The sequence below is a fragment of the Pseudopodoces humilis genome, chromosome 8 (genome assembly GCF_049639895.1).
Source record: "Pseudopodoces humilis isolate 2021_Gansu_Grassland_sample_001 chromosome 8, ASM4963989v1, whole genome shotgun sequence".
Lineage (NCBI taxonomy): Eukaryota > Metazoa > Chordata > Aves > Passeriformes > Paridae > Pseudopodoces > Pseudopodoces humilis.
Window position 1 is genome coordinate 14,119,546 of NC_142207.1, and position 25,529 is coordinate 14,145,074.

The window sequence follows — 25,529 nt, forward strand, 5'->3', positions numbered from 1 at the left end:
AGCAAGTTTAACCTTCATTAATTTATTCAAATGAGCTCCTCTGTGACCTAAGAAAGGAGCAGAAATAATTTGTCGTATCTGCATGTAGTAAAGAAAAAAGTGAAATGTTTAATATAATGAGCAGTATCATCCCAAGGCACACGTAGTGTCATTGCTAAATGGTATCTCAGTTCTCCTCAAATATGTGTTGGTAGAGCTGCCTTCAGTGACTCACAGTGATTATAGCACCGGCTTCTCTCTAATGTGATTAAACACCACTGGAGTGATGGACTCTAGTATTGAAACAGGCTCCAAGGCAAAAGTTGCATGTCATGGGGGTGACTTCAGCCAGCCCCATGCTTACAGCAGGATTGCTCTGAGGCTCCAGTTTCACCCTAAAACCAAGTGTGTTTTGATGGCTAAATTTGCCATTTATTTCAATAGAAGGTTATAAAAAATTTAATGTCTGTCTTGAATGTCTAGGACAAAAAACCCTGCAGAAATCATTGTCATCTTGATGACTCCCTTCCAAGGAATTTCTGCATAAAATAACTGACAGAAAATTTGAAATTATTATACCTCTACATCTGACACTGTCACATATCTGCTAGTGTAATGGGTTAGCATCCATTAACACAAATAGAAACCAAACATAATCCCTTCTTTCCTCTCAAATATAAGCTCCATCTTTCACATTGCTGCTTTGTCCCCCAAAGCTGTACAAGCTGGAAACTCACAAGAGTTAAAATATTTAAAACATGACGTCCCCTCCTCAATGCTACAATGCTTCATTCTGAAAGTGCAATTAAAGCAAATATTTTTCAAAAGATCTGAAATTTTATTCTTTCAGTCTGATTTCAATCTGCTTCCAGGTGCAGGCAAACAGAAATTTAAAATGGGATCCACTCAGCTCAGAAAGAGCCTTGTTTGGCAGCTGAAGACTCCTCATCCCTTCCCACAGTTGAATGGATAAGGAACAAAATCCTGTGCTGTGAGGATTAAATTAGATTATTAGCCAGCGCATGTGCGTGTGTGCATGCAAACATACACGATGCTGGTGAGGGCAGGATGAAACTGAAGGGGAGGATACTAAAGGCTTATCCTTGTGCATCTGCTAAGCAAATCCTTCATGCAGTGAATTATCCCAGCTAGCTGGTCCTGAACAATCTGCTGCATGAAAGCGCTTTCCAGAGACCCTGCAAACACAGCTGGATTGCTAATGGCTGCCAGCAAAGACACTGCACAGGCAGCGGTGTGATAAAGACTGCGAAACAAAAGGGCACGTGGAGAACAAGATGGATGAGGTTCTGCTTCTGCGACAACCCCTTCTGAAACAGCAGCAACCACTTGGCACTTACAACCTCTTAATAAAAAACTGGCTTTCACTTTTATCCAAACACTATTGGATACTCTTTTGCTGGGCTGTTGCTTTCCCCAAAGCAAGTACAACTGACATGATCTCTCTGGTCTTCTCTAGGAACCCAGGTACTCTGGAGCTCAGTTGAGCCCAACTATTTGTTTGAAAGAGAATCAGCCTCTGCATGGCAGATAGTCCTATAAAATGTAATAAACAAATAATTTGTTGTAACAGATTTAACAACTAATCCAGAAAGGTCTGCTAAAGGTCTGTTTCCAGTGATGTCTGGGGCTTTTCACTTACTTAGCAATAGGAAATTTTCACCTCTCCTGATACCAGGCTGAGTGGCCCTTGCCTCACTGCCTGCAAAAATCCTTTGGCTAATCCATGGATTTAGAACTCGTGAAGCAATCCTAAACAGAAATAAAGATTTTAGATGTAGGAAGAAATTTTTTTAATCTATCTCCCCAAAAAGGAAAATGTAAGAGCATATGTTTCTTTGCTGCTGTTATTGCCCAGTTTCTGCCAGACTCGTGCAGAAATTCCCCTGCAGTTCGGCAGTGCTTGCTGGGTGACACGCCCTATGCCTGCGGGCTGCAGAGCTGCCTCCGCCTGGTGTCTGGGGTCACGTTGCCCTCCAGTGGCTGAACTGAAAAACGGAGATAAAAAGCCACTGCAGTACTTTTCTCTGCTTTAGAAATGCATCCAGAGAGGTCTGCGCACCATGAAATTGCAGTGGAAATACTAAGAGTTTAGTCATGCTAATTATTAATATATGAATGTAAAACTAATCCTGTCCTTCCTTCCTGTTCCTTGTAGGTATGCAATCTGGAACAATCTTCATCCTCACGAGTTCATGCTGCTCTTTCTCTGGCTTGCCAGGCTTATATAGTGGGCCCTGGGAGGATGTTTAATGAGAATCAAATACAGCATTTTGGTTTGTCCTTATACAGTGTGGTCAAACCCTATTTTCACAAATTGCACAAAGCAATCTCTCAATAATACATGTCACTCTAACGTATCTTCTCAAAAAATACTTTTGGGGTATTTTTTTCCAATAGCATGGGACGTAAATGCTGATAAACTAATATGTGGCAATAAAGGCACAATATTTTAAAAGATACAAAAATCTAAGAAAGCTCAGTGCCCATCTGAGCTGCCCCTTGCAGCTGATTTTTTTTAACATTTAGCAAAATGAGGCATTTTCTGTTTAGAAAGTGAAGCTCCATTCACAAACACCTGTGAGTGCTCAACATTTAAGCAAATCTGACTTATCTCAAACTGAGCACTAAGAAAATATGATTCACACAGCCAGTGCTTACTGGTGAGAGACTTGGTTCAAGTGATATGTAAATCAGATTACAGGCAATCTGCTGAACAGAACCAGAGTTTAATTCTTAAAGTGCCATTTAGTTACCATAATCATAAGAATTTCCTCTTTCACACTCTGTCTTTCAATTTTTGTAACAAATGAGATAAAAGTCTCATGACTCCTTCAGTGCACAGCTCTAACTTTATCCCAATACGTATTGATATAGACTGTGATATTGCCAGACAAAAAGTACCAGGTCCTGTAGTTGAATCTGTATCACAGTGTAGAGAAATACGTGGTTAAGGTTGGAAAAGAAACTTTAATGTCAGAAATTCCTGTAATTTTGGAGCTGGACTTTTGCAACTTTATTGTTCTCTTTACTTCTTACAGAAAAACAAATAAAGAAAATGAAATTACATTGAATGGACTCCTCCTGTCTGTTACATGAGATTCAGCTGGGATGAAACCTTTGGACACAGAGCATATGCTTCTGCCTTTTGAGCTAATTAAATAATTGACAGCTGTGGAAGACTGTCCATTTACAAAGGTCATCTGCAATCAGGCAGCAACACAATTAACATCAGCAGCAAAAAGTGATTAGAGATAAAACAGGAAATGTCAGAGTGTGTTTAAACAGTGGAGATGTTTTCAAACCAGCTGAGCCAGGTGAATTCCATCCAAGGCAAATATACAACTGGGCAAAGCAAGTTTTACTGATTTCCCTTGAAAATCATGTGTGAGATTACAAATATATCATCTACTTTGGAAGGGGATGAGAGAGGGCAAAGATGTCAGGGAGTTAGAGATTCTTTGTGTTCAGAAAGTGGAAAGCAGTACAGTAAACAATTAAACCTTTAGTAAGTTCTCAGAACATAATAAGTAAAAGGAAAACCAGGGAGGGGGGGAGTAAAGGACAAATACTGTTAAATTGTCCTCCCACCTTCTTTATTTTCTTATTCCTTTAGTAAGGCTTTGATGTTGTTTTAAATGCCATTCTCCTGCACAAGCTTGGAAGTGTTGTGCACTTTGGTGTACGCCAAAATATCTGCAAAAGCAGGTAGTGTGATCTATCTTAAGCTGTGCCTTAAGAAGTGGTTATTCCCAGGACTGGCTACCTTGGGATGTGCAGTGTCCTTTCATGACCTGGATGAAGACAAAATAGTTCTTCTGAAATCTGGAATTTCACCAAAATGAGGGGGGATGTAAAGCACCATGGCTGAGAAGATTAGAGCTAAAAAAAATATCACTGCAATTTCATAAATGGATTGAAAGAGGAAAGAAACCAGGATTCAACTTGTTAGACATATGTGTCGTTCAGTTCATTTGGAATAAAAAACAGCAGGTGGAAGAACTCCTGGATGGGCAGCAATTCTGCAGGACAGTACATGTAGGCTACAGAAGAGTGTGATTCTTAACTGTGACTCCATGATAGTGTGAAAAAGGTAAAAAACACATGGGGGAAAATGGGCTGTAAACACTGTTGGCCTGTGATTTTATGCTTTCCCTCTGTGGCACTTGATAAGGCCTCTGCTAGTGTATAGCCAGTGGAAGGGGTGTTTTTTCTGCCTGAGAAATGTGTAATCACTGCATAATCTGGAGAAGAGAAAGGGATGGAAAAGAGGAAGCTGTAAATTCAGCAGCTGGGGCGGGGGGCAGTGAGGAGGAAAAGCAACCGTGACACCCTTATGGGAAAAGAACAGCAAACATGGAGCCTTTGTCTCAGCTCCATGCAGAAGGATTTGAAGAGACATTTCTCCTCTGCAGTGCTATGGGATTAGGAGTTCTGGGTGTGCTGCTTTGAAGTAGTTTATCGGTGTGATCCACCCATTTGCCACTATTCAGGAGCCCCTGAGCTGGAATGTGCATGGCAGGACACACCTCGAGTCAATATACTCTCCTATGTTTTTCTTTTGTGTCTTCAGGCAATGTTGGATGGTGTGGTATAATCTTTCCTGTTTTGCTAATTTTCCTACTGCAGTAAAATCTTTGTTTCCCAAGAGGCTCATTTCTTAACACTACATGAACTAAACTGAAAATGGACAGAGCGTGTAGACCAAGAGGTAAAAACTGTTAAATCTCCCAAATTATTTTTTAGAAGTTATTTTTCACTTTATTAAAGGCACAGTTTTTTAATGGGCCAAATGTTTTTGAGTCACTGACACAGAACAAGCCCTGTGGACTTAAAGCTGAACCTCAAAGCCAAAGACGAGTTTTGCTTTAGAGAGTGGATCTTTGAGATTTTTTTCCCTGCAGGTATATTCCACAGAGGCAACTAAACAAACACTCTGAGTTAGGCTTGCATCCCTTGGGAAGGGCCATCAGAAATCACTAAACAGACCTAATATATACTAGTGTTAGTCTGCACCACAGTTTTGGCTTGTGCTTTCAAGCAGGTGTTTGGAAAAGCCTCTTGGGAGAAGACAACTGCACACCTCACAAAGCCCAGCATAGGGGGGGATGCTAACAGATTTGCTTTCAAGCTCTGCTTAGTTTTGGATGCCAATTTCCCATCTACTTTGTCTTCCAGCTTTCTGCCAAGCTTGTGCTGGTGGAAATACAAGATGATTGGTATCACAGTGTGTTTGCCCTGCTTTGTTTATCTGTAGAAAATTCAGTTCATAATTCTTCAGTTTGCAGTTAGCACCCACTTTTATGTATCATCCCAGGCAAAGAATAGGTAATGATTGCAGAGTTATTTCTATTTTTCTGTAGAAAATTCTGCTTCATGTATCCATTTCAATAAAACTATTAGGCTAGATCCCAGATGGCTATGGTATTCATCTTTCTACCAGGCATTTATCCAAAGTTTTACCCTGTGGGTAAAGAGGGAGAAAGGCCAAGTCATCTTGCTACTTTTACATTTAAGTCATTTACATTTGCTCAGAGATGCCATAAGCAGCTGGGTCTCAGCTATAGCTCTCTGGGTAATACATTCCTTCTTGTAAAAAAACAGGGAAGCCATTTTCCTTGCTGCCTTGTAAAGGCATTCAATGAAGTTAAGCACAAAGCAGACCATTCATTGCTGCTTCCCAAGAGTGTGCTTATTTAATCCAGGCTTGGTTTTGAGGGATGGAATTAACCAAAAAAGGAACAAGCAGAGAAATGAGTGAGAACCTCACTGACACAGAGGTGGGACTCAGTTTGGTGTGAATGAGATTACAGCTGATCACCCTGGATCCGGAGTCCTCTAAGATGTCACACATTTATTATTTATACCCAGAGACTGACATTCTGTACAATAGAAATGGACAATTAATCACAGACTTTTTTATTTTTTGCACACTTTTATAAGCAAAGATCCTCAAATCTAACACGGCTAACAAAGCCCCAGTGTGCCCAGATGGAGTTGATTAGTCACATCTGATGATTACCAATAATCATTGTAATCTGTTCAGACTTGCAAAGGAAAAAGGAAATGTGGATTAAGGTTTGTTTCAGGAATTATTAACCAGTTTTCCTTTGAATGGTGGAAACAGCTCTGAAGAAACCTGGTAGCATGAAGGTATGAAGTGGAAATGTTTAGGTTTATTGTTTGTGTATTTTGCCAGGGAGCTAAAAGCCCCCAGTTATGTCAGACTGAGAGCTAAAGGATAGGAATATCACAGATGGAGTTTCATGGTTATAGGTGTCTTTAGTTTTACTCAGACTTTGTAGGGAAATTGGATGCTGCTGCCTGGGCTGGGCATACAAAGCTCCTGCAATCAGAGGTTCACCATTCTGGCCCAAATTTGGTTTCCCTGACTAATGTTTGCAATTACAGCTCTAGCTGCAAGAGCTTGGACCAAAGCCTGGGATTCTTCAGTTTTCATGTCAAATCTAGGATTCAGAGAGAAGGGCTTTATGTCAGTATTCTGTTCCAGCAGTCAGGGCTGGGGTTTTACTTTCCAACCCCAGCATAAATATAAAATGTTCATTGATCTTGATGCCTTGCAAAATGCTTTTCTTCTGGTGTGTGAAAAGCTATTGTTGATGAAATTGGTGAATTCTTGTTTCTCTGTTCTTCCCTCATTTGTGTGCTCCATCTCCTGTCTTATACCTAGAATTCAAGCTATGTTGGAAATCAGCTGGAGTGGGGTTTGCCTGGTTGTGAGCCCAAGGCAGGGCTTCTGGACTAAGATAATATCAGGAATAACAATAATGATAGTAAGCAGCCTGATTTCCTTGGCTGATTAATCCGAAATCTCCTTAGAGACATTCAGGAAGACAATGCAAGATTTTCTCTGGCAGTAACTGACTGGGGTTTTTTGTCTACCAGTTTCCCCTAAAATGTTTGTCACTTTGCCAAGCTGCTCTGTTCCTTTGATATGCAAAGTGCTTTGAAGAGAGAATCCCTCAATTACCAGTATTCCCAAGGCATGGCAATGTAGTAAGGAGGGAAAGGGGATTTTTGTCTTCAGACATCACTCAGTATGAAAAGGAAACACTTGTATTTGTAGGGTCGTCTTCTGGTACAAGATTTTTGAAGTGTTCGTGTGAGATTTACTCTTTTGTAGCTATACTAGTATCACCACTTCGAGCTCTGTTTTGAGAATAATTATAGATAATATGTGGATTTTGAGATATACCTAGAAGTGAAAGACACTGGTAATGGTATGCTCAAAGGATACAGGGAAGGCAATGCAGAACAAGTACTCAATACATGTGATGAAATACTTGCATTCTCATACATCTCTAATGATTTAATAGCCAATGGGCACTAAGATATTCCTGCCATAGCACCTATTTTACTAGGACTCCTTAAAATCAGTAGGTTCCAGTTAGACCAAACAGCTTGGATGTAGCATGGTTCAGAAAATCTATCTGTTGTTCATGGTGGGAGAAAACTAGTGTTGTGCCAGTGTTTAATGAAGCAATCCTGATTCCTGGGCAGAATGCAACTTGTGGGATGCTCCAGACAGCTGAAATCCCTGTGCTAGTGATGAAGGGAAATGGCTGCTCCCCATAGGCTGTGTCCTGTGGGACTCATGAAGAGGAGGCTGGATAGCCCTGGAGACAGCCCCTCTGGAGAGATGTGCTGGGTTTGGCTGGGATAGAGTTAATTTTCTTCACAGCAGTTGGTATGGGGATGTGTTTTGGGTTTGTGCTGAACACAGGGTTGATAATATAGAGGTATTTTTGTTATTGATGAGCAGGGCTTACAGAGCCAAGGCCTTTTCTTTTTTTTGTATAGCCATGTTGGCAAGAGAGTTGGAGGTGACACGGTTGGGACAGGTGACCCCAGCTGCCGAAAGTGATATTACAGACCATATAACATCATAGTATATAAAGAGGAGAGGAGGAGGAGGAAGGGGGGGTATTTGGAGTGATGGAGTTTGTCTTCCCAAGTCAGCATTACAATTGATAGGGTCCTGCTCTCCTGGAGATGGCCGAACACCTGCCTGCCCTGGGGAAGCAGTGAATTAATGCCTTGGTTTGCTTTACTTGTGTGCATGGCTCTTGCTTTTTCTTATTAAACTGTCGTCATGTCAACCAAATCTCAAAAGTTTTCCACCTTTAACCGTTCTGATTGTCTCCCCAGCACGGCTGGTGTGGGGTGTGAGCAGCTGTGTGGGGCTGGGCTGGCACCGGGGTCACAGGGCCATGGGTGAGGGATGGGGGAACCGGGAGGTGCTCTAGGACAGGACAGGGCACAAGAGCCTCTGACACTTACCCTGCGACTGCCTCTCCTCAGGGACCCCAGTGCATCCACCTCAGGCTTGTCCTCGGCTACGCTCTGATCACATTTTGGCCAAAACGAAAACCACACCTGCGAGATGTGGCACTTTGAGGGAGGGCTGGGGAAAGCCCTGAGGAGAAAGATGCGAGGGACACCCGACATCTCCCTCCCCTCTCCCGTAGCCGTCCGTACCCAGCTCAGCAGGTCCTGAACCGGGGCACTGCCGGGAGCGGCCCCGCCCGGGCCCCCGCCCGCCGCTAGGCGGCGCTGCCCCCACCGCGGAACGCGAGGCGCTGCCGCCGTGTTCCCGGGGGGATGTGGGACGCGCGGCGGCGGCCGCCGGAGCGCTGAGCGCGGCGCACCGCGTCTCGGCACGAGCGCCATGGCGTCCAGCGGCAAGGTGAGGGCGGGGGGCCGGGGGTCCCGCTGGCCCCGGGCACACACATGTCCCCATCCCTGGCACCGGGTAACCCCTCCCCGTGCTGGCCGCCGAGCCGCTGCCGGTGCAAAGCTGACTAGCTCAGAGGGAGTCAGTGTTCCTGCTTTAGAGCACAGTGCAGCTCCCGCAGCAGTGACTTTTGCTGTTGCTAGAATAATGGTAGAACTGGTGTTGCTCTGTTAAAAATGCGGTTTGTATGTGTGGTGCGTTTAAGGAAACTTGGTGAAAGCTGTGTTAAGGTCTCTAGTTATACCGGGCATTTTAGTGTCTGTTAAACGCAGCTTTATCTGTGCCGCTTTAGCCATCTCTCTCTTTGCTTTGTGATAGCTACTTGAGCACCGAGAGGTCAGAGATAAAGGCAGGCTTGTTCCATATCGCCCTCACCAGTACTTGAGCAGAGCAGGTTGATTTAGCTCGGGTGTGACAGGGCTGTCCTGCTGTCACACGAGCGGAGCATCGGGAAAGTGTCGCCTAGGACCCTGCAGCAGCCCTGGGTGCTCGGGTGAGCGGCCCAGAGGTCAGTAATGGCTGAAGAGAGACAGAGGGGGGATACCGGAGGAGCTGCCCTCTCCCTGAAGGAGGATTCCACTTACCTGAACAGGCAGCCAGCTTGGGCTTGCTGCCTTCCAGAAGGGCACGTTGGCATTGACACTTGACCGTGTGTTTCATAGGCAAAACAGCAGCTCTTCTCCTGGTGCTTCTTTGGCTTCTCTGCTGTCATCCTGCCGTCTCTAAAGAGAATTTTACCCCTTTTAGACAACAGGATGGATTTGACTGCCAGTTTTTGGGTATTTTCAGGGTACACAGCACCAAGCCAAGGAGGGGCTGCAGCTGCTGATGTGGGTAGAGTAATTCCTCAAGCTGGAGGCGGGCACTGACGGGGCTCTTGTGACAATGCAGTGCAGCCTCAGTAACTACTTCTGTTCCACTCTAAGCTTCTGTGGTCCTGGCTGACTCAGACACTCATTCCCAGCTCCCAGGCAAGCCACTTGTGAAGCAGAATGAGGAGTAGAGTGCTGAGACTGAGTACAACCTGCTGGACAACTTGTGGAGCTCTGCTGCTCAGCCGTCTTTCTCTCTTCCCGTCCTTGCAGGATGCAGGGGATTAAACCATTGCTTGTTAAGATGTGCTAAATGTATTCTGGGAAAAGAAGGAGGGTAAGAAAATAGCTTGAGAGCTGCTAATGCAGAGCATTGGACTTACAACTTGGCCAAGTCATTCTTAACTTGGTTTTAAGACTTGTGTATTTTGGTGACAAAAAGGATCAGGTTCTTTCAGCTGGTCTTTGAAAAGCTACTTAGAGTTGCTTGCAAGGCTGTATGCAGAGCTTAGACCAACACCTTTTCCCTCTGTTCATCCATTTTGCTTTGCAAAAACAGAGTCTGCATCTGGTGTCACTTGACAGATTTAGGATTATTGCCCACATCCTTTTGCCAGCTTCATTTCTTTTGGAATTGGATATATTTGGTATTTTAAAGCAAGTCAGCTGGCACCAGCCTAGGTAATACCCAACTTTCCTGTGTTCTGGCAAACAGTTTTTTCAAGCAGTGTAATTTAATCTGCTGGCAACCCATCAAACAAGGTTTTGATGTATATTTAGGGAACTTTGATTTAATCCGTGAGGAAAAATTTGAGCTGGCCTTGGACATGCAGGACCTCATTTTGCTGAATTTCTCTTGCAACTACATACATCTGGATGATTAATCAAGATAGGGGGAGTCTGTGAAATGCTTTAGAGGAACTTAAACGAGAAATTGCAAGTAACAATTTTATTTAATTCTAGTGTATAAACCAAGTCATGGGCAGACTTGGGCAGTGCTTTGTGTAGGTCAGTTAAAGAAGTGATCAGAAATGCAAAAACAGAATAACTTGAGGGATTTAAGCCCTTGAATTGAAATTTGAATTCATCATTGCAGTTATCAACTAAAAGATCTGTTTAATTTCCTAGTGCAGAAAAGCCCTTATATTCTTAATACTTTCATGGGGTTGTGTAGAAATTGCATGCCTTTTACAAGTTATTGTGTAACAGGATTTTTTTGTATTTTCCACCGAAATGTGTGGAACATGGTACAGGATTAAATTATTTTCTTTTCAGTGCAGTTATACCAGATCTGTCTTCCACCATTGTCTCTTATATTAACAGTTACTGTAAAAGAAACCACTTATAGTGTAGTTTTGATTTTTAGGTGTCGTGTGTACCCTTTTAACCTTTTAAGTAATTATGCTTATATTTTATTTTTTATTCTTACTCATTCTTTCCAGGTGGCAATAGTGCTGTGCCTGGATGTAGGTCTTACAATGAGCAGCTCTTCCCCTGGTGAAGAGTCTTCACTTGAGCAAGCCAAGAAGATTATGACAAAGTTTGTGCAGCGACAGGTATGTGTGACTTCAGAAATGTTAAAGAGGGAGAGGAAACAATTACATCTGTGAAACATTTTTCATAATTTACTCATTTACTAATAATTGAGACTTCAACAATTAATAATTACCACACACAAGACTCATTTTGAGGGCTGAATCAGCCAATTTCATTTGTTTAATCCCAGATAACTGCTTGTCAATTTGTTAATTTAATTATATCTAACTTTGTGAACTCGCTGTAAGGTTTCATTTTGAGAGGATAGCACTGAATAAGCTAAAAAAAGTAAATCCGTTGTAACTGATGTTTCAAATTTAGTTCAGCTTGCTGTAAACTGCCTAACATAGTTGTGTATTAATCTACTGTGTTTTTATACTGGTGCTGTGTTCTCTGTATTTGCAGGTTTTTGCTGAGAGTAAAGATGAAGTTGCTGTAGTTTTGTTTGGCACTAATGGCACTAGAAATGACCTTTCCAGTGAGGATCAATACCAAAATATTACTGTACATAGGTCACTAATGCTGCCAGATTTTGATCTGCTGGAAGACATACGAGATGTGATTAAAGCAGGCTCTAAACAAGCAGACTGTATCCTTTTGCTTTTGAGCACTTCTTGAACTGATTCAGCTACGTAGGAGACAGGAAGGCAGTGTTGTGAAATTTGGCTCAGCCTCCCAAGTTTTAGCTACTATCAAAGTTGAGCTAATTTGTGGTTGCAAGTTTGTCCAAAAGCGGATTTAGCTGCTTTTTGACATTCTTTTAGGCTAACAGATGTAGTCTTGGCCTTAAAAGGAATCATTGCTTTTATGAAGTGTTCTGTTAATTAAAGAGAACAAAGATAGTGAAACAATTTTAGGCCTCAAATAAGGCATGTGTTTTTTAAAAATAGCATTACAGAACTTGGTTTATGCTTTTTAATAAAAATGTTATTTATTAAATAAGTCAGCAGAAGTACCAGAAATCAGACTGTCGTGGTTTAAGCCCAGCTGGCAACTCAGCCCCACACAGCTACTTCCTTATTCCTCCACCAGTTGGAAGGGGAGAGAACTGAAAGGGTAAAAGGGAGAAAACTCGTGGGTTGGGAAAAAGACAGGTTAATAGGGAAGTTCAAAGGTGTGCACACAAGCAGAGCAAAACGGAATTATTCACTACTTCCCATGGGCAGGCAGGTATTCAAACATCTCTAGGAAAGCAGGGGCTCCATCAGACTTACCAGAACTCTGAATATCCCCACTCCTTCCTCCTTTCTCCAGGCTTTACATGCTGAGTGTGATGCCAGTTGATGGATATCCCATTGGTCAGTTGGGACCAGCTGTTCCTGCTGTGTATCCTCTCAGCTTCTTGTGCCACCCCCAGCCTTCTCACTGGCAGGGTGGTACAAGAACCAGAAAAGGCCTTGACTGTGCAGGCACTGCTCACCAACCACTGCAGTATCCCTGTATTATCATCACTGTTTTCAGCATAATTTCAAGACTCAGCCCCTTGCCAGCTCCTGTGAAGGAAACTGGCTCTACCCCAGAGAAAGCAGAATAGATCAGATTGATTTATTGATGAAGTATTTCTAACGTTGCCAAATATTGCTTCCTGGTTTCAATGCCATTCATGTTTGAATGTGTTCTGCTTTTAGTTACATATAGGGAGAAGAGTTTTCAAGGGTGATCTATCTAATGTTCCTTCATGTGTTTCATTTACATACAGATCAGTTTCCTAGGTTGTCTCTCTCTGGCCATAAAGCGATTGCTGTGAGCTCTATCTGGGCAGTCAGACCTGTTTCAGAGAAGTGTGCAGCTAGTCAGCTGGCTGACACATTCCCAGTGGGAATTGTGATGAGGAAGAAACTAAGAGTTTGTCAGATGCAGGTGCTTTGAAGAAAAACTTGCATGATAAAATGATATATATTGAAATTTTGTTGATGGATTCAGAGTAACATTCTAAAGCTCCTTTTATTGGACTTGAGCCTCTCATTGACAGTTGGGAGGCTGTGATCTGAAGTAGTCTTTTTAGTGTTCCATTGGGTAAGTGGGGCAGAGACAAGATTACAGTACACACAAGTTATATAGGAATCTTTTGCACATTAGTTATTTGAAAAGTATTTACCTCAAAAGACTATTTCTTAACTAAAATGCATGTTTGCCAGTCTTTGAGAGGAAGTGAAAATGTAAAATTGTTTTATATGAAAAACACTTTTTGTTACTTGATTCATATCCTGAGATTTTTCTTAATTTCGCTTAGTTTTGGATGCTATTATTGTGTGTATGGACTTGCTTCAGAAGCAAACAATGTGAGTATGTAACCTGAAGTCTTGTATGATGTCTGACTTTGCAGTGGTCCGTTTTCTTGTCAGTCTTATATTTCCAGTACATATAAACATAGGAAGTGCTTTCTTAAAAAAAAAATAAATAATAGAAAACAAACAAAAACCAAAAGAACTTTAAAGATAAACAGCACACTACAGAAGTTTGTCTCTGAAGAATCCTTGTGGGACATCTGACTTCTCCAGACAATTGGAGAGCTTTCTGAGGCAACTGGCAACTCTGTAGTAGAGCCATGAGCATATTAAGCCATTATAGAAGGCACAAAGCCTTCGCATTCCTTGTCTTCTGCTTTCAAAATGTGTTAATCTGGATGTTAAAATGCTTAGAAAAGGACTACTGAATTTAAATGGAATGGCACATTTTAGAAAGAAAGAAAGAAAACAAAACTAGAAAAGTGAATTTGTTCAACCTAGAAATGTAAAGACTGTTGGCTGTTTGTAAATATGGAGGCTGGAGTAAATAAAGGTGCATAATGAAAAAACACTCTTTAAGCTGAGAAAAAATGGTGACATCAGTGTTACAAAGTTGTCAGTGAATGTACTTAGGCTGGCAAGGTGTTTCTAACACTCTGTTATGTAGTGGTGCAGGGAAAGAAAGGTAACTTTACTTCCTTTCAAAACAGAGCTTGAACATGTTTCTAAAAAGGTTATGTGATCTAATTGTGAGTGCAGAAGACTAGACTTGGTGATGCAATTTGTATTTTTATGAATACAGTCTAATCAGTGTGGGAAGCTGTATGCTTCCCAAATTTAATAGTTAAAACTGAGTTGTGAATGAAAATGACTGTGTTTATGGCATTATAGCCTTGAATAGCTACGGAGCACCGGATTTTGTTGTAGCCTGTATACACCAAGCCCTTTGATATGGAGTTTGCCTTCATTAGAGAAAATACTATAGGGTAAAAATTCAAGAAAATCTTATGTTTGATTATCCAGATCAAAACCGTACCAATTCAACTGAATTTTGTTCTGTCATTGGCCAGCCTTTCTGATCTGTACTGTTACTACTTCTTAGTCTATTGAGTAGTCTTGAAAGTCCATCTTCTCCGATGAATTTACTGAATTAGACTACTAAAATGGAACCCCTACCAGCAACAGTAATTTCAAATACATTTTCACAAGAACAGACTTACATCTGCAAAGGAAATAACCAGTGTAATCCATAAACAGCCTATTTTATTAGCATTTTATCCACACTGGTGAAAATTGGCAGAATTCCGTTCATTTAGATGTAGTTAGTGATTTATACAGTCACAGGGCTAGAGTCCTCAATTTTAGGGTAGAAGGGAGAAAGGAGAATCATATAAATGCTTAGGATAAATAATATAACCTATGGTAGAATAACTTCTACCAGGTAAATTTATTTGGTTTCTTTCATTTTACAAGTATATTTATTTGGTAAAAGTAATTGCAAATATATTACTTTTGTTACTATTTTGTAAGGAAATAATTTTTAAATGGCCTTATAATATTTTCAATATATGTAAATGTTTTTCTCTATTTTAAGAGGAAAGAAATATGAGAAGAGACACATTGAACTGTTTACAGATCTTAGTAGTCCTGTTAGTGAGGATCAGCTGGGAATTATCATTGCTAACTTGAAGAAAACAGGAATTTCACTTCAGTTTTTGTAAGTATGAAAATGACTATTAGGTACTATGCCATTTTTTAAAGGGAAGTTATTCTTTCTTAATGATTATCTTGAAATAGCTGGTGATCCACTGGTTTATGGTTTCTATGAAAGTGTAGCAGTAAGTAATGCGATTATTGTAAGTACCTCTGTTAGTTATACGTACCTTGAATTCCAGTTATGAGCCAGGTCCCCTTGGTTAAGTAATGTGCAAATTAATGTTAAGATGATGGTTTCTTCTCCTCTTAATCTTATAGCTTAGAGCCAGAGTCTAAAGTGGGAGACAGAAGGACAATATAAGCAGAGAATTGGGAAACAATAAGCCAAAAATAGCCTCAGAAACAGTGGTTTTGTCACAGCAACAGCCTAGATCCTTTTAGGTAAGGACATTACTGGGAAAAAATAATGAGGTATTGTTACAGATATTAATAGCTTGATTCTGGTGTCAATAGAGGAGCAGGTCTGAATAGAAGGGTTATATTCACAATGATGGCTTGGGAAATGGAAGCAATGTCTTAAGTGTTAGAACAGGAATCCCTTGATTGTCATGCTGTAGATATAGGCATTGATCCAAATAGTCAATGGTGGTCTTAAGGTCTGTATTAGCTGTTGCATGTGATGACTTCTGGAAGCTGTGAGCCTTCTAGAGTTTATTTTAAAGCCTAACTTTATGTGGCTGTTTATAAGAAATACTTTCACAGGAGAAAGTTAAAGCCCTAGTTTTCTTCTGACCATGTACTTTTTCCTAGATCCATCATTCTATAAGGAACAATGTTGTGAACTTAATAGTGAATTAATTTAAGCCATTTGCTAGCCCATCTGGAAGATAAAGAAGCAGTTAGGTAGGAAAATGTGACTAAAAATCATGGTCTGATCCTCCACAAAAAAATCTTTGCATTTGCTTAGGGGGACGCTGGGTGCAAAAATGTCAGGTTCTGTCTACATAGCAAAAGCAGTTATGCTTCCAATGTGACATGCCCCTCCTGGCTTATTTGAGCTGTTGTTGGCACTGGAGGCAGTAGAGGTGCAACACCATGAATCTGAGTACCTCTGCCAGTCAGAGTACATCTTTTGGAACCCTGGTATTCAGCTGCTGCTTCCTTGTCTACAAAGCACAAAAGAAATGTTGCTGTTACAGCACTGGCTGCAAGTTTGCACCCTGTCTACCAGCCATGGGTGCAAAGGATTATTTGATTTTTACTTGTACAAATGCAAAATGTTAGTTTAAAAATAATTTCTTGCTTAGCTTCTTGTTATAACCTATATTTCCATCTCTTATACCCTGTTCACAGACTAGGTTGTAACTTGCAGCAGATAGTTTGTTTTCCTCCCTGTTTCCAGGTGCCAAACACATGCTGAGCACTGTGTAGTGTTGGGTATTACATACTGCTCATCACAGTAGTCTCTGGGCATTATATAGTGAATGTAGCCTAACTTTTATCTGTCAGAGGTTTGAAGCTTGATGTTGCCATATCAGCTTAAAAATTTCAGTGGAATCTGCTTTCTAAAAAGGTACCAAACGCTTTCCTGAAGCTTGATCTTTAATTTTGCTGTATGTGACACTGTTGTGCGTAATGTTAACTCTGCTTATTGTGTGTTGCTTCATGGATAAGTTTAGTGAGGACTAATGAGGTGAAAGTATGGAAGAGATGTGTAGGCTGCTTTTTAAAAAACATAATGCAATGCTAAAGTTATTTTGCTTTGTAGAAATGTGGTAAAAGGTATCATGTGGTTCATTCAAAAATGGATCAGATGAAAGACCTGAAAAATCTGCAGGTGTTTTCAGGGGCACAGAGTTGATCTTATACATCTTTCTCTGCTGTGTTTGTAATACTCAGTTAATACTCTTCTATATTCTGAAGAGCTGCAAAATCATTTTATCTATAACCCCTGGCTAAATTTTAAAATCTGATTCATGAAGTGCAGGAAAAATGTGTCATCTTCAGTCAGAAATTCACCCAGTGTTGTAAGCTATTAAAATCTCAAAGAATAACATTTGTTCCAGAAATACCTAATAGCTCCACTGCAAAGAATGTCCTGCTTGCTGGCATTTGCAGCTGATACAGAGTCATAGGCCTGGGATGGCCTTTAACAAGTCATCCAGAGCAATCCTCTACTGCAGGCTGGGTCAGCTGTATGTCTGTCATTGCTGAGCAGTGTTTGTCTAACCTTCTGATAAAGATTTGCAGTGATGGAGACTCTTCTCTCTCCTCAGGCAGTTGGTTTTAAAGATGATGGTTTGAAATGCCTTTATCAGGTTTTTCACTATCTGACCTGACTCCATGATGTGATTGGAGTGCAGGCAGAATACAAAGAACTGATTGTTTCCTTCCTCTCTGCAACAGCTTTTTATATTTAAGGCTGTCTTGCCCTCCAATTCCCTCCTCTACGGGCTTTATTTTGTCCAATCTTTTTTAATGGATCTTGCTTTCTAATCAGCATTGGCTTTACTGTCTAATCTATTCCTGTATGTGGATATCTTTATTGATGGACGATACCCAGAGCTGGTGCATCACTCTGGTCAAGACGTTTCCAATGCCAAGTAGACTTGAAATAGTGCTTAATTTGTTTTGCAAGTCCTGTGGCTCTTTATACATCTGTCTGCAGCTAGATAGAAATAATTGATCCTGAGAACATTTTTTTTTTGTTTTGATTGGTTATTTAAATAAGGAAGAAAGTTAAACTAACTGCTTCTTCTTTTGTTCTTAGTCTGCCGTTTCCAGTGAGTGTTGATGGTGGAAGTGGAGATACAAGTGCCAGTGTACATGCTCATATACACAGAAACTCTTTTCCAATAAAGGGTTTAACTGAACAACAAAAGCAGGGTATTGATGTGGTGAGGAAACTCATGTATACTTTGGATGAAGAAGGAGGGCTGGAAGAAATTTATACTTTCAGGTAAATTTGGCTAAGCCTGGTTATTGTACTATAGATATACTTTGTGATTTCTTCTCCAAAAGATGAAGTAATCAGTTGTGTCACAGTTTCATTGAAATCAGTGAATTTTATGACTTGTTGTACCCTCAGTCCCTTTCATACAGCTTCTTCAGTGACTTTAGAATAAGTAGAAAAGCTTAGAGACTTCAGTTCAAAATTAATTTTCTGTATTTAAAGAAAAAAATCAGCTTTTTCTTCCATCTTTAGTGTTGGAGGATTTTGGAGGGAACATTTCTGTAAACGTCATTTCAAAAATGTGTTTTAGAGAGAAATGGCATTTGTGGCATAGTGCAGCTTGAATATCTGCATTTAATTGGTAGCCTTTGTTCCTTGGTCACAGACTTCTTTTAGCTCACTGGTTTGATAAACTTCCACAAATTCTTTGAGTAAATATTGTTTGTTGAATTCTCCTCTTTAATCACAGTCTACTGTGCCACCGTGACAAACAATTTATTTTGTTGTTTTTCATTTTTCTTGCATTAGGAATACAAGAATTGAAAGATGATTTTTCACTTCTTGTTTCCCCAATGAAAGAATAAAAGTTTGTGTATCTTTGAAAAACTGTAGCTAATGATATATCCAAAACTTTTCTATGCAGGTGTTGTCTCAGTTGGGAAACAGGCAAAATGCATCTACGTGCCTTATCATAGTCTGATGTTACTGTCTCAGTAGTTCTCTTCTACAGTTATGAAAAGTGATCTTTTAGACAATGTGGTTTTCAGGAAGCTTAGCAGACCACAGCTGTAATGTTGTTATCAAAGGTAATTTATTAGCTTTAATTATCTAAAAAAGGTAATTTTTAGATGAGGACTGTCCCTGTAGGTTTGTGTGCTGTAATTAAGCAGTTTATTTGTGGGATTTCCTTCCTTTCCCCAGGTCAGCTGGTCAGCTTTGCACCTCAGCAGCCTGAGAAGCTGCTCCTTGAGCATCAGTGTGCATTAGTGAAGAGACACGTGTCTCTGTGTTCTGTACTAGTCAACAGAGCAGTCTGAGTCTCTAGAAAAAAGCAGGCTTTGTCACTGCTTCAGGGACTGCACAGAAAAGCAGAATCTTCCCTGGCCCGTTTATCCTTTAGGATAATCCATATGCATGAACCTACCATGTGGCTTGGCCTCTTTATACTTTTTTTATCACAGACTCTTGCTATTCTACAAGCTGTCTTTGTGCCATACTTTCAGGGGAAATCCAAAATCTCTGGATAAATAGGCATTTGGCTAGTAGATTAAAGCTTTAGTTGGAAAAGTTGTTTAAGAATATGTGAGGGTTTAGATGCAATTAAGTTGCTTATCAAGCTTTAACAAGTCAGCTTTGCAAATCTGTCATGATAATTGGCCAATGCAGATATACTCTCTATTTTCCTAGATTCATTATTCCTGCTGTTAAAAATATTTCAACTCTTGTAAAAATAAATTAGCCGTGCCAAGAAAGTGAGTGAGGAGATTTTGTTGTGTTTTTTGTAGTTACGATACTGGGCCTATTAGACAGGAGGCACTTCTGCTGCCTCTGGGTTTTAGGGGAAGGGATTGCAGAGCAGAAGAGAAAGATTGTGTTCATAAAATACAAGCTAAAATGTACATTTGCAAGGGTTGTATTGACTGGATCATCTTTGATAACAGGCAGCATTTTTCTTCTATAAATATAAGAAATTAAAGGATAGAGATAATAAATTGAGCTTAAATTACATTTTTAGGCATTTGGCACTTATGTATTTGATTTTTGTACTCATCCCTGAATATATGTGTTGCAGTACTCTTAATGATGTAGTACCATGTTCTTTTTTAAAATCCTGTATTGATGTCTTTATTGCTAGAAAAAAAAATCTTCCCTTACTTTCCCTAAGGAAAAAAAAAATCTAAAAAGGAAATCCAATGTTTATCTCATATAAAAATCCCAGTGTGTTTTTGCCTTTCATTGTACTTTTGGACTTCAATGAAACCAACCCTGTTCATACTAGGAAACCTGAAAAGTAGAATGCCAAGTTAAATTCTGTACTGATCTTGAGTTGATCTTGATTTGTGCCAGACAAGTGCTTTAATCAAAAGAGTGGTAGATTCCAGGTTTTATCATAATGTGAAAAAGAGGAGTTCAGCTTTGTTTTATCTTTGCTTTATCATGCAATGAAAGAAAAACAAAAAAAAGGAGTTCTTTCTCTGTGTTGGAATTTTACAGCCAAATAGCCAATACTGAAAATAGCTGAAAGTTGTTCGAGGAGAAAGCCTATTTGAATTCACAATGATATATTATAAATTACTGTGAATTGTTAATTTTGGATGCTGTTGCTAAAAGTTGTGCAATTAAATTTACGCTTTTTAGTGTAAAGTCACTACAGTTCCTTTTTTAATATATTTTTTAAATTTGTATATCTCCTATTTAGGCTAGAAATAGTTGAAGTAACCTCTTTCACTCTGACAGAATGCCCTTTAATGCATTCACTAGTACTGTATAAAAAAAGTGTCAAAAGTTTATTTCCACATAAACAAAATCCTGTTAATTGAAACTGGATTCTTTATTTCTTCACTAGAGAAAGCATTTTATCGCTTAGAGAGCCTTTTCTAATTTGTGTTGTTCAGCTTGCTACATGCCCTAATTGGGTGAGCACAGATAAATGGAAAATGCTTAATTGTGTAGTTTTATCACTAGATGTAACACAGGGTCTTTAAGCCCTAATGTCACACCATCATAAAGTCTCAAGATGGGGATTATCTTCTGTTCCACCTCTTTTTTTCATTCTCTTTTCTGACAATGGGTAATGATAAGATTATTGATAGAGTTTATTTACTTTGTGCAATCTGAGATGAAACAGTTTGGACTCCTGCATTTCCTTAAGGAGAGTGTATTGTCTGTAATACTTATTAGAGTCCACCAGAGTTCATTTCTGTTTTCCTGATTCCTTCATTTAGAGAGAGCCTGGAACGTCTTTCAATGTTTAAGAAAATGGAAAGAAGGCCTATGCCTTGGCTCTGCCAGCTCACTATTGGTCCCAATTTGTCTATAAGGATTGTGGCCTACAAATCAGTAAGTGTACAAAATGATGTGTTTTAGTGTAATTTGGCAGCAAGTTAGGTGCAACTGCATTTTTTTTTTTTCCTTAAAGCTAAAAAAATAAAGATTATAAAAATCCAAATAATTAGCTAGAGATTTTTCTTTGGTTAGAAGCCAGTACATCTAAAATTGTGGTTCCCACAGCAACTTTAACTTCACCATACATGTTAAATAACTAAAATTCATAAGGTGCAGAAATAGGAGTAATTGCTATCTACTCTGGCACTAAATGGTATTGAAGTTGATGACCGTTTAAGAATGCTGTGATTGAAGATTTACGTTCAGCATAAGTGATACGTGAGACTATTTATATTTCTTAAGCCCTTAGGCTTGAGAGGAATTTTGGACATAAGATTCCAAATGTGTATGTAAAATGGTGGGTGTAAATGTTTTACCAGCCATTGTTTCAAATCACATCTGTTGTTATTTCAGACTTGGAATAAAAGATCTGTTTTTCCAGCTTGTTTGTACTATTTGGCAGAGCTTGGACCCAGTCTGTTTCTTATGGTTTATATGGTTCTTTTAATCAGTGCTAGGAAAAAAATAAGTGTACTTAAAGGCAGAAAATGTCCAAATTTTTGGTTATAGTTAATAGGTAACTGTGTAGTGTGTCAGTATTGATGGATCTGGTGAGATGGAGATTAATTGGTTTGTTATTTCAACACAAGATTGAGTCTGATATTAAGATGAAATATATCTGAGAGAGCTGGGTATGCTAGCCTTGAAAGACATCAACATTCTATTTATAGTTATTACTAATTCTTTTATTAGTCTATTGTGCCAGACCAGTGCAAATAGATAGAAGGAGTCCTTTCCCAAATATGTTTACACACAGAATAAAGTAAGATTGGGAGAATAAGCAGTGTGAACTGAGTGACTGGCCTGAAGCCATGGAGCAGTCCTACTGACATAATCTGTTCTGTCTTTACTGTTTTCTGCTCAGGTCTACATTTTTCTTTTCATGTACCAACTATACCATCAATTTCACTTAAGCAGAGAGAAAAGAAAGCAGTTTTATTTCCCTGTAGTTGGGAAACAGTCACTCTTTGTAAATACTTATTCCTTCTTTCCCTCCCAAGTTCCATAATGCAACTGGGATATTTTTGCCTTTTGGGGAAGTTGCACTAATATAAGGTATTTTTATCCTGTAGTGTAGTAAGCCTGATGGAAAATGTGGCCAAGCAAGCTGCGTGAACATTGAGTCTTACTGTATCAATAACATAGTTCTTAATGCTTTGTCAAAAGTATCTATACAGTTGGAGGTAGTAAATTGCATAGCAAGCAAGTTATGCGTAACCTGTGTATATCCTGAGACTCAAAGACTTTCTCAAATGGCTTAACCCACAGGTTTAATGAATAACCAGGACAAGCTGTCAGTATGCTACAGTTCATGTGTTAGGTCTCATACAGATGAAGTGGTGCTGAAAGCACAGTGGTGGCAGCCAGAGATGCATTTTTTGACACTGTCTTTATTAGTTCTTTATTGGCAAAATAATGCAGCACTCAGGCTAAGGATTTTTTGTGTGTTCTGGTAAGTACTCTGGGTCCCACTGAAATGTTAAACATTCCTTTTCTTTGAATTCTGATACCCAGGTCACAGAAGAGAGGGTGAAAAAACTTTGGACAATTGTGGATGCTAAATCCCTCAGAAAAGAGGATGTGCAAAAGGAAACTGTTTACTGCTTGAATGATGATGATGAGACAGAGGTTCAGAAAGATGATACTATTCAAGGTATGACATCTTTATGTTCACCCTGAAGACAAAGGGACGATAATGGCTTGGACTTTTAGGTGACCTAAGGGCCTCTTAGTTTTATACTTTGAAGCCTAGCTGTGATCTTAGAATGTAAGCTCTGTAGGCTGATGGAACACAGAGACTGTTACATGAGACTTTGTTTTCACATATTTAAAAAAAAAAAAAATCTTACTTTGCCTGTAGTAGGAATAATAATAATAGGAATAATAATGACAATAGGAATAATAATAAAAGGACTAACAACAACATCAATAATAATAATAACAACAGATGGAACTTGGAAGGCACTACAGTGTTCTGAACTGTGGAAGGCCATACCACATTTCTGTAGTGTGTAGTTGTGCTACCACTATTCTGTTTTTAGATCTTCAGTTGTAGTGATAACATGAATACTTTCATAGTGCTGCTTTTTTGTAGATGAGCAAATGCTCTAGTTATTCTGCACTTGGAAAGATGAAGCCATCAAAGGAAGGTTTAGTGTTCAAGAGTACTAGCTTTGCTGTACTGTAACAGGATCAATCTGAAGTAGTTGTATGCAAAATACTTTTTATGACCTGCAGCTTCTTTCTGAGCAGATTAATTTCCTTAGAAGTCTACCAGCCCCAGAAACAGCAGGAAATAGTGTACTTACTTTTAAAGATGGAGTTAAGCAAATCTTTTTCATTTTCTGTGATTGTATAGATAAATTTTGTTACTGTTTTTTTCCTTTCCTTTTCTGTTTCAATCCTATGCAAGTAGGGCAAGTATATTAACTATAAAGAGCAGAACAATTCAGATAACAGTATAGAGAGTGCTGTCAAATGAATAACATAAATTGAAAATTAGAATAAGCTGTGGCTTTTATTTAATCTATTTCAATTTTAGCTTTCATAGGTGTTTCATAGCAGTATCAGATAAAGTCCCAACGACAATATGACCTTCTTTAAACAGAAATGATGGTTAAAAAACAGTTTAGTTATGTTTTACAACTTCAAAGCTGTGTGTAAAAAAAAATTCCACTTCTTACAGAGAATGCATTTTGAAGGATTTGTGACTGGTTCTCAGCTAATCTCCTGACTGCTTAAGTTAGTAAGTAGTTGTGATATACTAGTAAAAAGAAGTGGTGAGCAGTTCAGTGTGAACAAAACAGATACAGGATTTCCCTATCAGTGGTGTGATATTTCTAATGCTAAAAGAGCTTCTGATGCCTCCTGGACTTTTGTGAATCTTTTGAGAAATGTCATAATTAGACAATATTTTATATTTGCAGCACCCGTACTGATATTTTCATTCTGTTGGTGTGTTTGCTTTACAGTTTGTAGGAAAATAGATCTGTTTGTAGGTTTTTCATCCAGGGATTTATCTCTGTTCCTTCTTTGTTCTTCACACCTGAGGGGTACCATCCTTAGTCTGTGGTAGTATAATAAAGTGATGATGTTACAGGGAGGATATTGGAAGCTGAGATAGGAGAATAAGCAATTGGAGCAGATGATACCTCTGAGAAATTACAGCTTCCTGTTTTGTGGATGTATGCCTGTAATGTATGGCACAGGAAGTAAAACACAGAAATATATAGGAAGATCAGTTCTGCATACAGGAGTGTTTTCATTTTCCATTGTGTATCTTGCTTCCACTGTTAGCACATTTCATTCTCTGAATCTCTTCTGGTGTCACCTCATGTGATATGATTTGTGGTATGTTTGAGGTTGCTTGTACTATGTTTGCAGAGAGTGTTGCAATCTGTTTGCTGAAATCTATTCTGATTTGCTTAAATCTATTCTGTGAGTGTAACTTTGTTAGGCAAGATGTTCTCTTATTTTCTTTCCTGCTCTCTGAGGGTACTTGTGTTACATAAAATGATGTACAAGGAGTAGTGCAACTGCTGTTCACGAAGTACAAAATGTGTCTATGGGTGTTTGGGGTATTTTTTGCTAACAGGGAAAATAATTTGATGAGCATGTGTGGAATGTAGCTGTGGGGCATGAATGCATTGTTAAAATATTCAGAGAACTAATTTTGGTGTTAAAATTGTAGGCCCATATGCTTACCAGATGCTCTTCTCTTGTTCTCCAGGTTTTCGGTATGGGAGTGATATAGTTCCTTTTTCCAAGGAAGATGAAGAGCAAATGAAATACAAAACAGAAGGAAAGTGTTTTTCTGTTTTGGGATTCACTAGATCCTCTCAGGTGTGATACTAAATGTCTTCCCATTCAGCTTCCTGGGTTATTCAAGACAATTGATCGTGGTTAGAATTCAGTAAAGTCATGGTGTTGTATTGAGTTTCAATATTGGGAATGGGGCACCTCCACTCAGGTATGCAGGGGTGACTTATTTGCTGATTCTAGTAATTCATGTAAACAGTATGTGGTCTTGTGAAGGAGAGTAGCTTGTAAATGTGGCCATTGGACCCTGAAGTGGAGCCAGAGCCACTGAACTCAGATCTCTGTAAAGTGGAGACAGAGGTATTTCATCTCGCAAGCTTTAATGGTCTGTCTTCTGTTCAGCTCATGCAGCAACCTTTCTGGGCTTTGTCCAGCCAAGAGTAAGGCTGCTTCTTAACAGAAGCTTCTCCCTCAGCATTAAAGTAATATTAAAGCAAGACTGAAAGCTGACTCCATTAATTCCCAATTCCATAAGGATTAGTTAGTGAACCATGACTTGCCTCTTCTTTCTATTGTGATAAAACTTAAATGTAGTGAAGACTTCTTAGAACTTAGACATCATTCAAAAACTCTTCATATTTCCACAAGGTGCTTGGTGTTTGTAATGC

At 39.4% G+C, this 25,529-nt stretch overlaps 1 protein-coding gene across 3 annotated transcripts in view; it reads left to right on the top strand.

The window, feature by feature from the left end:
• The first annotated feature begins 3,446 nt into the window (after window positions 1-3,446).
• Window positions 3,447-25,529, top strand: part of XRCC5 (X-ray repair cross complementing 5) — a 54,786-nt gene continuing 32,703 nt past the window's right edge. The window contains exons 1-9 of one of the 3 annotated variants that reach the window (XM_088059130.1): window positions 3,447-4,090; window positions 11,007-11,120; window positions 11,506-11,689; window positions 13,334-13,382; window positions 14,923-15,045; window positions 17,755-17,943; window positions 20,883-20,997; window positions 22,618-22,756; window positions 24,833-24,945. In XM_088059130.1, coding sequence (XP_087915256.1) covers window positions 11,043-11,120; window positions 11,506-11,689; window positions 13,334-13,382; window positions 14,923-15,045; window positions 17,755-17,943; window positions 20,883-20,997; window positions 22,618-22,756; window positions 24,833-24,945 — 990 coding nt within the window. In that variant the 5' untranslated portion in view covers window positions 3,447-4,090; window positions 11,007-11,042. Of the gene's footprint in view, window positions 4,091-8,634; window positions 8,705-9,862; window positions 9,902-11,006; window positions 11,121-11,505; window positions 11,690-13,333; window positions 13,383-14,922; window positions 15,046-17,754; window positions 17,944-20,882; window positions 20,998-22,617; window positions 22,757-24,832; window positions 24,946-25,529 lie in introns of those variants that run through there. The other 2 variants (XM_005519976.3, XM_088059129.1) reach the window with 2 other exon arrangements.